At 45.1% G+C, this 13,027-nt stretch overlaps 1 protein-coding gene across 3 annotated transcripts; it reads right to left on the bottom strand.

The window, feature by feature from the left end:
* Positions 1–302: 302 nt before the first annotated feature.
* ANKRD13A (ankyrin repeat domain 13A) lies at positions 303–13,022 on the bottom strand. 3 transcript variants are annotated; one of them, XM_077187892.1, is made up of 16 exons: positions 12,120–13,021; positions 10,635–10,688; positions 9,930–10,062; positions 9,683–9,807; positions 9,199–9,244; positions 8,436–8,579; positions 7,847–8,042; positions 7,216–7,282; positions 6,220–6,301; positions 5,478–5,536; positions 4,733–4,869; positions 4,277–4,434; positions 3,735–3,839; positions 3,405–3,556; positions 3,125–3,189; positions 303–2,375 (listed from the first exon to the last, which is right to left on the bottom strand). In XM_077187892.1, the coding sequence occupies exons 2-16, from the start codon at positions 10,641–10,643 to the stop codon at positions 2,177–2,179; spliced, it is 1,677 nt and encodes a 558-aa protein (XP_077044007.1). In that variant the 5' UTR covers positions 10,644–10,688; positions 12,120–13,021; the 3' UTR covers positions 303–2,176. The 3 variants fall into 3 exon arrangements, with proteins under 3 accessions (XP_077044007.1, XP_054501577.1, XP_054501578.1); XM_054645602.2 differs by lacking the exon at positions 10,635–10,688 and having other exon boundaries at positions 12,120–13,022; XM_054645603.2 differs by having other exon boundaries at positions 10,635–13,021.
* Between the last annotated feature and the right edge of the window lie 5 nt (positions 13,023–13,027).

Here is a 13,027-nt window from a genome sequence, read left to right as displayed (position 1 = left end):
TCCAAAAGCCAGAACTACCTTGGGAGAATTTCAGATGATAATGTCACTTTAATATACAAAAAGACAGATAATTCATAGAAGAAAAAAAAAAGACTCCAAATACAGTGTGAGAAAAAAATACCTGTGTGTGGTGTAATGTGCAGTACCTTTGGTTTTTCTTCCAGCACACAGAGCATGTCCATCTTACACTGAAAGGGTTAAGTCAGGCTTTAAGAGAAGCAGCACCTGGCTGAGGGAAGCAGGGCCTTCTAGTTTTAGCTGGAATCCTACAAATGTCAAAGAAAGCAAAAAAAAAAAACCCCAAAGCTAATCCAATTTATTTTACAGTCCCAGACTAAGAAGCAGGAGCGTAACAGAACTTTAACTGAAAGTGCTCAATGTTCTTTAGTTTAAATATAAAACCAGAACAAGTCAGCTTGAAAAATGCTATTTTTACCCCTCTTGTAACCTTTGAAAAGCTTAGCAGAAGACAGGCAATGCCAGGCAGGCGGGTTTGTAAAGGCAACAGCACTCTTTATTCCCACTGGAGGAATGCCCACAGCTCCATCTCCTGCCTCCCACCCTGTCAGAAGCTCAACACGAGGCCTCTTCCCTTCTCCCAACTGTGACAGCCACAGGAATCCCCTTTTGCAAAGAAAGAAATCCCAACCCAGCCCACTGCCCCTGTGCAGGACAGTCCCCATTTCCAGCAGCTGTTTTCAGGGATGCAAGTTGTGCCAGGGAACAACAAACCCAGTGTGGAGAGGCCAGTCCTAGTGTACACTGAAGGAATTGTAATCATTTCCTATGTAAAACAATGGATTATTGGTTTAAAATAGGGTTCCAACTGCCCCACTGGTTCTGATCAAGTCCATTTTAGAGTGATTTTACATTGCTTAATTAATAGCTGGTCACCCAGAACTGCCCTGTTCAGCCTGAGGAACAGGAACAACGTTAGGAGCAAGCTCAAGAGCAGCTGTACCAAAGGTTCCTCCAGCCCTGCCAGGCAGAGCAGAGGGATATTGCTCACATTTAACAAGTGTAAGGCTTTCCTGTGGCTGTTCATCGTGTACCTGTGGAGTGCACTTAAGAGTCACAGTGTGAGTACTGTAAACACCGAGAGGAGTGCAGATAAAAGAGCTACAAAGATCCTGTATGGCCAAAAAACCTGAGGAAAGCTGGTTAAAACAGACCTAGGAATCGTTACAAGACCAGTTTGATGAGTGTAGGCCTAGTGGTTTGGTTTAAAAATCAATAAAAATATTCAGGTAAAAAAATAGATGTATTCACATGAAGGACAAGCCACTGGGGTTTTAAAAAGCAACACACGTTTCCCTTGCAGAATTAAACTTCTCTTCCAATAAGGACACGTGAAAATCTCCCCTGAATTCTTTTCCTGGCTGCATTTAGCACCCACACTCAGCCATGCACACCAAGAGATCCCAAAGAAGCACCTGTATCTATCCCTTAATTTCTTGCTGCCCTCTGAGCAGGGGAAAGAGCTGGTTTGGAATCACTGCAGAAACTGCTGCTGTACTGGACAGATGGTCCCATTTCAGCATCTAAAATGTTACTGGCTACTTGTTTTGTCCTTTTTCAGAAAGCACTAGTTTAATCTGGAGCTTGGATGAGCTGTTCAAGTATAAAATTATCCCTCTTAAGCCAAAAATCTCAATAACTAGAGGAGAGATAACCATATCTAAACAAAACTAACAGAAAACATCTGTCAGCATGAAGAACTATTCTGTGTGTATAGGCAGGGAGATGCTCTCCCATGGAACAGCTGGAAAAACAGGCAATGGCATTGAATTATTAAGAAATAATGAAGCAGATGAGTTTTTCTTTGGTAAGTAATGAAGTTTTCCTCCTGAACTCCCCATAAATCAGGCTTTCAAGCTTTACTGCAATCCTACATCCTGATGCAAAGCAAAATTTCCATCTGCTCTTCAATAAATAAGTTTAGATAAAAACATTTCCTTCAAAGCTAAGACTGCATGGTTGGGGAGCCAGATGTGGAGTCCTGTGATCTACAACTCCTCCAAACAAAAATAAATCAGGTTTTTGCAGCTGATGCCAACTTAGAAGGCAGTAAAATGTTTCCTTAAGCAATCCAGGAGTGGTCTTCAGACTGACAGCTCTGACAATCTCCAGTTTTACACAGATTTGGTCATCCCTGCTTCAGGAGGTCACTTAGGAGTTATTTTTCCACAAGAGAGAGCTGTAAGACTTGCTGAAGCTCTGCATCTTCCTTTTCCTGACGCTGCTTCTCCTGCTCCTCCTGCTCCCTCACTGACAATTCCATGGCAAGCTGCAAGTCCTTCTCAAAGCTGGAGGCTTCACTGGAGCTGCTGCTGTGGGAGTTCCCTGATCTTGACAGAAAGCTCTCCTGAAGTGCCCTGATGGAAAAGAACAACTCTGAGAAGTACAAGAAACAGAGCCTGTCTCATATTCTTTGCAATGATCCTTCCTGGCAACTGTTTTAGACTCAGAAACCTGAAAATCTCTCCCAGAGGGGAGAAAACAGTTTGAGGATATGAGAGCAGCTGTTCCAACACGTGTAAAATTCCCTATGACAAACAAGGATTCCTTTGAATCATTCACAGATACCAGCAGTTATATTTTCAATGGGCCCTTTAAAAGTATCCTCACCTGGTTTAAAGGATTTTTCATGATAGAAGAACCCAGAAGATCCAGTTCTTGGTTTCTTTGCACTTAAGTGCAGGAAGACTCCACAGACACCAGAGCCCATTTTTAAGTGTCCATTAAATCCATGCTTTTAAGGATTACATAAGGATTTTGAAAAGAAATAAGATCTGCCTTGAAGTGTGCAGCCTCTAATAACCAAAGATGCAATGCAGAGGGAAATTCAGAGTTTTAAGAGCAGAAGAGGAGGACTGGGTTTGTATGTTGGGTAAAGAATCTGCTGTGTGCACAGACCAGCCCCACAGCTGGAAAGAGCTACACAACATGAACCAGGGAGGCCCAGTCTGGAGTTCCTGTTTCTTAGAAAAGTTGGAAGAAGCACAAGAAGAAATCTTGAGTTTTGTGCATTTGCTCATATATATTAAAAAAAAAAAATTGCCAAATTGCTTCATGGTACTGCTGGGGGTATTTTTGCAAGGTTTGATGTGAAAAAAAAACTTACTTCTGATACTGCATGTTGAAGTCTGAGGAATATGCAACTGCTCCGTTGGAAAGCATCTCCAGGTCCTAGAGATGGGCAAAGAGACAATTCCACAGCAGTTATCAGATCTGCAGAGTAACTCACTGAAAGTCACCCTGAAACCACCTTTATTTCTTCTTTGAAATGCATTATTTTTATCTTCTAAAGTCTAAAGTAGAAAAAGTGACCCTACACTGGTTTCCTTCAGCTCTTGCTGCACAGTCCTTGCCCAGGCTGCCACTGTACAGACCCCAGCACTTACTTTATTTGCACCAGATTCCAACAAGCTCTGCTGGATGGCAAACTGCATGATCTCATTGTCCTCATCCTGCACGAGGATGTTCCTGCCATCATCCTGGATGTGGTAGGACTTGGGGATCTCAAACACCGACTGGTCAACCTCGAAATTAGCACCTACAGGAGGCAAATAAAGCTAAAACCACACTGGGCCCTGTTTGTAACAAGTTGTAACAGAATAAATTCTGATGAATGGTTTTGCAGTAACACCTTGCAGCTCCCCCTGTTCCATTCCCTGCTTCTCCCTCCTCTGTGCATTGCAGGGACAGGGATGTAAAAAGGGGAGATCCCTTACCTGCATCACTCTGTGCACCTCCAGGAGAGGCTCTCTCAGCTGTCCTGCAGCTGTTGACATTTTCAAAGGTAATTCGAGCATTTAGCACGTGAAACAGGGGAATTTCTGTAAGAGAACAAGATTTCTGCCAACATGAGAACAAATGTTTGCTTCCACAACAGCCTCCTATAATGACAAAGCACAGAGGAACTAAACTCACCAATAAGGTGGCTTTAGTTATTTATTATTATTTATTTAATTTTTATTTTTTAATTATTATTTATTTAGCTCAATCTCTCTCTAAATCTCTTATTTTAAAATAAGATTTGCCAAATTTAAGGCACTGAAGCTAAGAGGAAAGGGGCTGACAACAGCTCATGCTCAAACAAATGACATTGTCTTTAAAATGATATTTCTGCATTGACTCCAGATGTACAAAACAATGTTTCAGGTAGCAGTGAGAAAACTAAAAGGCCAATGTGGGGTTTTTTTTAAATAATATATTGTGAAACCCAAGGGGGGAAAATGGACAAGATGTTACTATAAAAATTGCTAAATATTACCGATTTTGACAGGAAATCCTGGTGGGAATTCCAGAGTGATGAAATCCCTAAGTCTGGCAAAATGAGCACTGGTTCTGGCCATCAGGTCAATGATTGGAGTGACTTGTTCCATAAGAGACAAGGGGAACTCTTCACTCATCCATAAGGTTGCTTTAAATCTTAAAGACAAAGTAGGATAAAAAACATCCTAAATTCACAGTTTAGGAACAGATGCAAAGCAAAACAGGCAGTTGGGCAGTGGCAGGAGGTTACTAACAAGTTACAGCACCAGCCCAAATGTTTGCTTTGACTCAGTGGAATTAAAAATAGATTATAGCTGTATACTTCAAGATCTCTCATCTAATTAATTGTGAAAACTGGGGGGAAAAACCACACTGGATATTTGTAAAAATGGTTTCCAGGGATTAGATAACCAGGAAGAGACAAACTAGAAATAGCTAAAATGGTATTTCTCACTTCTGTGTTCTAACAGTGACTTCCTTTGGTCTTCCTATGTCTCTGCCTTTCAAATCAAATTCTGGGTTGAAATATTCCTCCAGAGTAATAGCAGTGGGATTGTTGGTTGCAGCATATTCTGTAGTCCTGGATGTACTCTAGAAGGAAAGAGAGGGAAAAAAAGCAACCCAAAAAGTAATGAACAGTGGTTACAACAAGAAACTTTTAATTTACCCTTTGTGAAGTAACTCCTTCCCTATTTCAGACACAGTGACAGCCAGCCATAAACACCAGCTGTTATTAGACTGAGGTTTTATTCTGTTTCACTGAGGTTAAAAATCTCCAAATTTTTAGAGACAGAAAAAATCTTAAGACACTTTAAAGATGGAAACCAACTAGAAATACACACATGAGCCCCAGCATTTCCAGGCTCCAAATCCTTTACTAAAGTCAAAACTTGGATGGAGGATTTGAACCCAAAATCCCTGTAAATGTGCAATGCCATCCTGACAGAGAACCAGCAAATCCATTATCCACTGTTCTTTCACAGTTTAGAAGCAAGGGAACTTCTAAAGCCAGGTGGAATCATGGAATGGTTTGGGTTGGAAGGGATCTCAAAGTTCTCCTATTTCCAACCAAACAAAAACACCCTCAGGGCAAATGAAAACCTCATAATGAAAACTGCTGCCAAGCTAAGGAAACAGGAGGTGACTCCACACACCAGGAATTCCTCCTACAGTGACCTGTGCTGACATCAGACACTCACCTGAGCACCACATTCATGCTCCACTGTCCCCAGGAATGATTCCAGAGGGCTCCTATCAGCTTCAGGTAACAGGAGGGAAAACAAAAACAGCCATTAGCATTAATTAGCAGTAAAACTGGCACTCAGGCCAGGCTTCCCACCCAAAGGGAAGCTGTTCAGATCTCCTGGGAGCTTTACCAGGCAAGCCCAAGACCTACAGCTGATGGTATAAAACAGGTACAACACAGAGAATAGAGCACAGATTTTCAGTGGTTTCTATGATTAGCAGACACCTTTGTGAGTCCCAGTGCCTCAGTGGCCTCAGGGTAGGAGAATTTCCATATAAAGTTACTGGCTGGTCACCCTTTACTCTAATTCAAATACCAGAAGATATTAGTAGACCAAAACAAAAATTCCAAGCAAACAAAGCCTCTGTGAATCTTGTATCCATGGCCAAAGTGAAATAAGGGCAGGAATACATTCCTGAGCAGAAAAGTGCAGCCTTTTAAAACTGTCAGCAAACTTTCAACAGGCTTGAAGGGTTTTTATTTCCTCTAAATACAGCTGGGATAAAACCAGGTTCATTTGTAGGTTAAGAGTGAAATAATGAGCTGCCTCAGACACAGAACACGTCAAAGAAAATCAGGGCAAAGTCAGCAAGAAGAGAATTTCCTTGTTTGTCTGCCCAGTTCTTCAGACACAAAGGAGGTGTCAGACAGCCAAAGGGTTGTATTTATTCCCAATTTTCCTATGGGGAAGGTACCTTTATATCTTCTCTTCTCCTCTTCTGTTAAATGCTCTGTTCTGATCCGTGTGATCACGTTCACGTTGTTCGCCGTGTAGACCTTACAAAAACACAGAGACAAAAACCAAGCAACATCACAAGTTAAAAAAAGAGTTCCCCAGTAAAACATCATGTACACAAAACTAACTGAACCAACCTCAACACCAGACAGGCATTTCCAAGAGATTTTAAGAAGGAATGGAAAAGGAAAGCCAGGGAATACTATTTCTAATCAGAAATGAGTTATAAGACCTCAGAAATTATATTTAGTAACAGTTTGGGAACACTACTGAACCCTCTGTCCAGCTGAACAGCACTGCAGTCTTATCAGGAAAAACCTTCAGATAAATGTAAAAGCTATTCAGCACTTACTCTTCTGGTGAATTAAATTACAAAATGTAATTTATTGCACCAATTCCCAAACCTGGAGTAAACACAGAATCAGGGAAATTAAATCTTGTGATTCTGAACCAAAATTCCTACCACAGTAAGGCTGCAAAACCACCTTGAAAAATATTTCACTGAGGTGAAATAGAGGTCAGAACCAGTGTCAGGAGGAACCATTCTAAGCAGCTGTGACCCAGGTGCAGTTCATGAGTTCAAGATGCCACTCATGGCTGCTGGTGCCTTGCAGTGCTGTTATTATCAGCAGTTCCTCAACTTCCACCCACTGAAACAATGGCAGCGTTCAAATGTGAGTTAAGTGCCAGCCTCTGGAAGGGAAGGACTGCAGGCAGCTCTGCTGAATCTTCTGTCCCTCCTCTCCCCTCTTGGATCCCCCTGGGGACATTCCTGCACATGGGCTCCATCCCTCCCACAGCCTGGAAGTTCCTCACTCCAGCCCAATTCTGCTGGCAACACAATCAATGTCCCAATAGGAATTTTAAGACCTGAAATAGTCAGGAAATACAGAAAAAAGCACAGTCAGGCTTCAATTTGCTGCAAGATCTGTCAGAAGAACAGAACAGGCTTTACCTTGGCTTCATAACCATTGACACCTTCTGATTTTTCTGTCCTCCATACCCAGAATCCAGATGTGGTTCTGACAAAAAGGGAACACCACAAATGTCTACACAGCTGCATTTTTATACAACCCCCAGCTGGTTTTTCTAAATCTCATTTTAAAGAACGTTTGACAGGTTATTAATCCCAGATACCTGGATAAATAGGTGTAGTCATGAAGAAAGACAAATGTGTCTGTTAAAAGACACACTGTGAACATTTATTTAAAGTATTCATGTGAGAGTTGACTTATTTGGTACCAAATCCAAGTTCTTGTCCATCGGTTCCAGCACATGGATTTGTGTGAAATGCAAATTTGAGTGACTGACTGACTCAACCCTGGAGGCCTTTTCCAACCTTAATGATTCCATTGCACTAATATGATAAACTGGAAGTTTTCTGCCACTGATTTCTTTCAATTGGAAACTTTTTGCCAAGCAACGGCGGCAATTTGACCAACCCAAATCTCTTCATCTATCGCTTCATGAAGCTTAAATTCATTTCAGACCTAGCCCTAAAAGTTTTAATTACCAAAACTTTTGTGAGTTTGTCATTAAAGCTAACATCAAAATGCTTATTTGCTAAGAGAAGCTCTCTGTCTTACCTTTCAAAAGCAATGTTTTTGGTATCAAGGCACGTGCTGATGATTGGGGATGTGAGGCGCCTCTCCACATCTTTCCTCTTGGGCGTCATCGATCCCAAAGTCAAACGTTTCATGTGCTGGGAGATCTCAAACCTCTCTGTTGTAACAAACTTGTCATCGTGGTTGATCTCAATGAGCTCTGCCCAGCCACCAGTGTCTGGTGGAAGAAAAGGAACATTTCAAGTTAAAAAACTCAGCAAGTGTTCCGGGGTGAAAAGCTGGGGGTGTATCGTGTATCAAACCCGGGTGTGTCTGCACTCAGATGGGATCAAGCTTGGAGATGGAACTAAAGTTATTTTTTATAGGTAGGGCAGCAGAAAAGAAGGAAGGAAACAGTAAAATATTGACATTTTACCCCATCACCAAATTTTTACCTCAGATTCACTCAAAGCAAAGAAGTTAAGCCATCATAAAACAGTATCTCTATGAGACACAGACAAGCATAAAACCTTCATAAAACACAAGAGGCCTTTTAGGTGTAAAATCAGGATTTCTCACTGTGCTCACACAGTGTTTGGGGGTCAGTGGTGCAGACAGGTGAACTCTTTACCTTCTCCCTTGAAGATGACAGTCCTCCTGCCCCTCTCCCAGCTCATGTTCTCAAAGCCCAGCAAGGTGATGTCCACACGCAGCTTGGCCCGGCTCTTCCAGATGCGGCACACGTCGCTCGGGCACACCCTGGAAACCAGGGGCACTGGGAGAAAGGGAGAAATGCAAAGGGAAAATGTGCCACAGGTGCAGCACAGAGGAAATGAAATCCAGCACAGGGATGGCTCACTCCTGGGAATGTCATTCCAGAGGAGGTGAGATGCTGATCCTCTTTAGATTTAAGAACAACCAGCTTAGGGCAAAACTGGTCTAATTTAAAGAGGAATGTGAAAAGGAAGAAGATATTTGTTCAGACTGAAGGGTGTGAAATGGCATAAATCCCATGCCTGGTGGTCTAATAGTTTGATATTTGAAATATTTAATCAGCTGTGAGGCCTAGTGTTCATTCCTTTTAGGGAAAAGCAGGTACTTCCCAAACAACCAGTGCATCCATAGATAACACATGATCAGATGGCCAGGGATAGGTAAAAAACCCCAAGAAAAGTCTTCAGCAACTGCAACAACAGCTAAATTCTCCACTACCAAAAACTAAGCAACCAACCACACAGGAAACAAAGAATAATTGTGCAACAAAAGCACAAGAGGTCATTTAGAGATGGAGGAGAGGAGGATTCCGGGGAGCGGATATTTCCCTGCCTGTGCTGTGGGACATTTGTAACTCATTTTTACAGCTTGGAATTGGTAACAAGGAGCAGGATTCTTACCCCAGCTAGTGAACTCCCATTTCATTTCCACATAAAAGTCAGGAGTCTGCAGAAGGAAAATATCTGATGAGTACCTCATGAAATAGTTTGACATTCATTGCAGCATTTCCTGTGAACATTTTAGATAAAGGAAAAAAAAAAAAGGAGAGCAGAACTGGAGAAATGACTAGCCAATGCTAAAACTGAAATTGAAAGTAGCAACAATAGGCACTGCCCTGCCCTTGCTGCTTTCTGGGGAGCTGTTCTTCCTTGTTCTACTGGAGGAGCAGAAATGCCTTCAAGATTCAGCCTCCAATGCTGGAGTACATAACCAAGGATTTAAATAAAGTCAAGGAAAAGCCTCCATGTCCCTCAGCACTATGGAATATGCAGGTTGGAACAAAACACAATTGCCCAGCTAATTGCAACAGTTCACTTAACTGAATGAGAATTCAAGCAGTGATTTCGGTCTGGAGTGAGAGTTTACACTTCAATAAATCATTACCTCGTTAATTTTCTGCAGTAACTCAGGAACTCCTCCGAGGGTCATGGAGGTCTGCTGGTAGTCCCGATGCTGCAGGATCAGCTGGACCATCTCTGGATCCCCTGTGCTGACAGCCTCGTGCAAAACTGAAATAAACCCAACCACAGCCTCGTGTCACTTTGCTTGCTGACCAAAATTCCCCATAAAAACACAGAACATCTGCTACTGAAAGAAAGACACCCCAGGCTGTTCCCCAGGCTGTCCTTACCCGTCCATCCTTGTGCATTCTCCTTGGTCACATCTGCCTTGTGCTGCAGGAGGACCTTGGCAGACTCGATGTAACCCAAGGAAACAGCCAAGTGCAGCAAGGTCCTGCCCCGTGGATCCCGCTGGTCAACGTCCTGCCAGTGTCCAGGAGAGAAGGAACAGAGCTCATCAGAGCCTGCACAAACAGAGAGCTAATCCAGGAGTCAACATTCCCTGCCATTCCCATGGACCTGCTCCCAAACTCTCCTGCACCGCCCCTCTGCAGGGCTGGCTCGCTTCCCCGCGTGAATAAAAGGAGAGGCAGAACGGGGCCCAAGAAACGACACAAAATCTGTAGGACAGGAGTTCCTGTTGATGCTTTTCAGTTCTTTTTCTGTCATTATTTCCCCTCTGGCTCCCCCCAGAAGGCTCAGGAGGAGATGGGGGAGTCTCATCCGTGTGCATCGCCCCACGGACAGCCGAGAGCCTGAGACCCCACAGAGGGCTTGAACTGTACAACAAAATGGGGGGAAAACAGGAAAAAAAGGTAACAGAGCACACAACACAGCTTTTGGACAGCACTTTTGGAAAGGACAGAAGCAGATGGTGTTTCACAAAGCACACACAGCACAATGAGGAGTGAGGGCATTCTCTACAAGTCACTAAAATAAAAAATAAACTACACAGGCACAAATATCCAAAACATGCAAGCACAACATACTCATACCTTACACATTTTTCACTATTAGCTTAGAGATTTGAAACAGAAGAGCATCTATAACTAAAGGAAAAGGGGAAAGTCAATAGCAGAATGAGAAAGGAAGGTTATTATGCATGTTAACAGCGTTATCTGACAGCTTCAAGTCAGACTATCTCACAGAGAGTGGGAAAGCTTCTCTTTAAAGCATCTTCACTTCTGGGGTGGAACATTAATTAATTTGCTTTCCCACCTCCTGCAGCTCCAAGACTGCAGCACCAAAGAGCTCCAAGGGTCCCTCCCCACTGTGGTTGCTGCTGTTCCCTGCCCCCCACATGCCCAACCCTGTTTGCCACCCCAGCTGCAGCTGGGAGGTGCCTTTGATCCCTTCCCGCGTCCCTCCGGCAGCAGGAAGCTCGTCCCGAAGAAGCAGGGGGAAATAGATCTTTGGAATACTTAAAAAGAGGAAAAAAAAAAAAAAGTTTAAAAGCAGGTAAAGGAAGTAAGAGACACAGTCCATCTTCACACGCTGCTGGTTTCCACAGGGAATGGAGGGAGGAAGCAGCATTCCACAGGTGGGAGCTGCTGAGTGATCCCTATTTAACCACAGACTCTCACAGGTGTCAGAAATAAACACACAGGAGCAACGTGCCAGTGAGGTTAAAGATTTTGGTTAATGCAGAAGGTGACATGAATTAGATAAGAAGTGACTGCATTCCAAAGATTCTCCCAAACCAGGGCAGGAACATGCTCTAAGCAGGAATTAGTAAGTCAGGTGCACCGTTAGAGCTGCAGGTGACAGTCAGGAGGTGGCACAGCTGGTCTTGGGCTCACGTACTTGTGGTGTCAGGTATAATTAATTAATCAGCTCTGCTTATTAACTGTACCTCACTCTAGCCCTTGTCAGAGCTTTTCCACAGCAGCTCAGCCAGAAGGATTTTTGCTGCTCAAGCTCTGCTGCAGCTTTCAGGCCATTTCCTTACGTCATCATGTCCCAGAGAGGGGACAGCTTTGTGTTTTCTACTCTCCAGCACGGAACAATGATCCTTTTTTTTTTTTTTTTTTTTAAGCAGAGATACTGAAAACATTCCAACCAATATAAAAACTCTGCCCTCAACCTTGGGCAGAAACAAATCTATGAGAACTGATGGTGCTCAGCAAGCTGGGGGCTGGTTTGATGTCCAGCAGCAGCAGCCACTTTTGCTGCACGTTGACTTCCCATTAAGATAAACACTATTTATTGCTTTAATAAATAAATTAACGTCCATCACAGCTGCTCTCCTTGAGCGACTCCTCTCCTTTTGCTGCAGCTGGAATGCTCACAGCAAAGCTTTACAGATGGGAAGCCAACGTTTAATATCTGACATAAAAATATATTCCTCCACCTTTTTCCATCAATCCCACACCACAAATAAACGGGTAACGAAACGCAGGGATCCCTCAAGCTCCTGGCAGTACCACCAGGGTGCTTCTCCCTGGCACAGCGAGGGCCAGCAGCCCCCGAACCCCCGTTACCTGCTCCTGCAGCTCCTCGTCCAGCCGCCTGTAGTCGTTATTCCACACCAGGACGTGCAGGGGGAAGGCGCTGCTGGCCCCGCCAGGGGAGCTCATCCCGGCACACACCTGCGGAGGGGCAGCCAGGGCCCCTCACTCTTCCCTCTCTGGGTGCTGCAGACCCCAGGTTACTCAAGCCCTGAGCCCTTCAGCTTCTGCTCTCTGCTGGCACCCACCTGGCCCAGGTGTGTGTGTGTGTGTGAGAGCCACAACCCTCTAGGAACCGTTCACCCCTCTCCAAGGGGAGCCCCATGCAAACCCCACCGCGGGGGTCTCCCTTGCTCCTGGTGCCCCTGGCAGCCCCCCGCTCCCGAGAATGTCCTCCCGGAGCCCCTCAGCGCCGCTCCCGGGGGGTCTCCCCTACTCCTGGTGCCCCTGGCAGCCCCCCGTTCCCGAGGGTTTCCTCCCGGAGCCCTCTCAGCGCCGCTCCCGGGGGTCTCCCCACTCTCGCCCCCTCAGCCGTCCCCGTCTCTCTTCCCTGTCCCTCCGGGGACGGCTGGGACGAACCACAGCGCGGCCGGAGCAGGGGGGGGCTCCTCGCTGTCCCCCGCACTCTACCGCCACCGACAACCGCACGGAAAGCGGAAGCCGCTCCCCCTCCCCCTCTGCGGACGGACAGATGGAACGTCCCGCCCGCAGCTGTCCCATTGCCTTCCACGCGGGGGGGGGAGCGCTCCTCTCACCCCACCTTCGCCCGGCCTTGGTTTCGCTCACCCGCCCGCCATGGCGGGTGAGGGCAGGGTTTGCTGCACAGCGGCCTCTTCCACCAGCCTTCCGAAGCCCCGTCTCTCCCGTCACCCCGCTGAGAGGGCGCAGCGGGCGGGCGGCCGCACCCCCGAGCGGGAGCGCTCAGTGCTGCGCCGCTGAAT

Source organism: Agelaius phoeniceus, chromosome 18 (genome assembly GCF_051311805.1).
Source record: "Agelaius phoeniceus isolate bAgePho1 chromosome 18, bAgePho1.hap1, whole genome shotgun sequence".
NCBI classification, from domain to species: domain Eukaryota; kingdom Metazoa; phylum Chordata; class Aves; order Passeriformes; family Icteridae; genus Agelaius; species Agelaius phoeniceus.
This window is presented reverse-complemented; position numbering and strand designations above follow the sequence as displayed.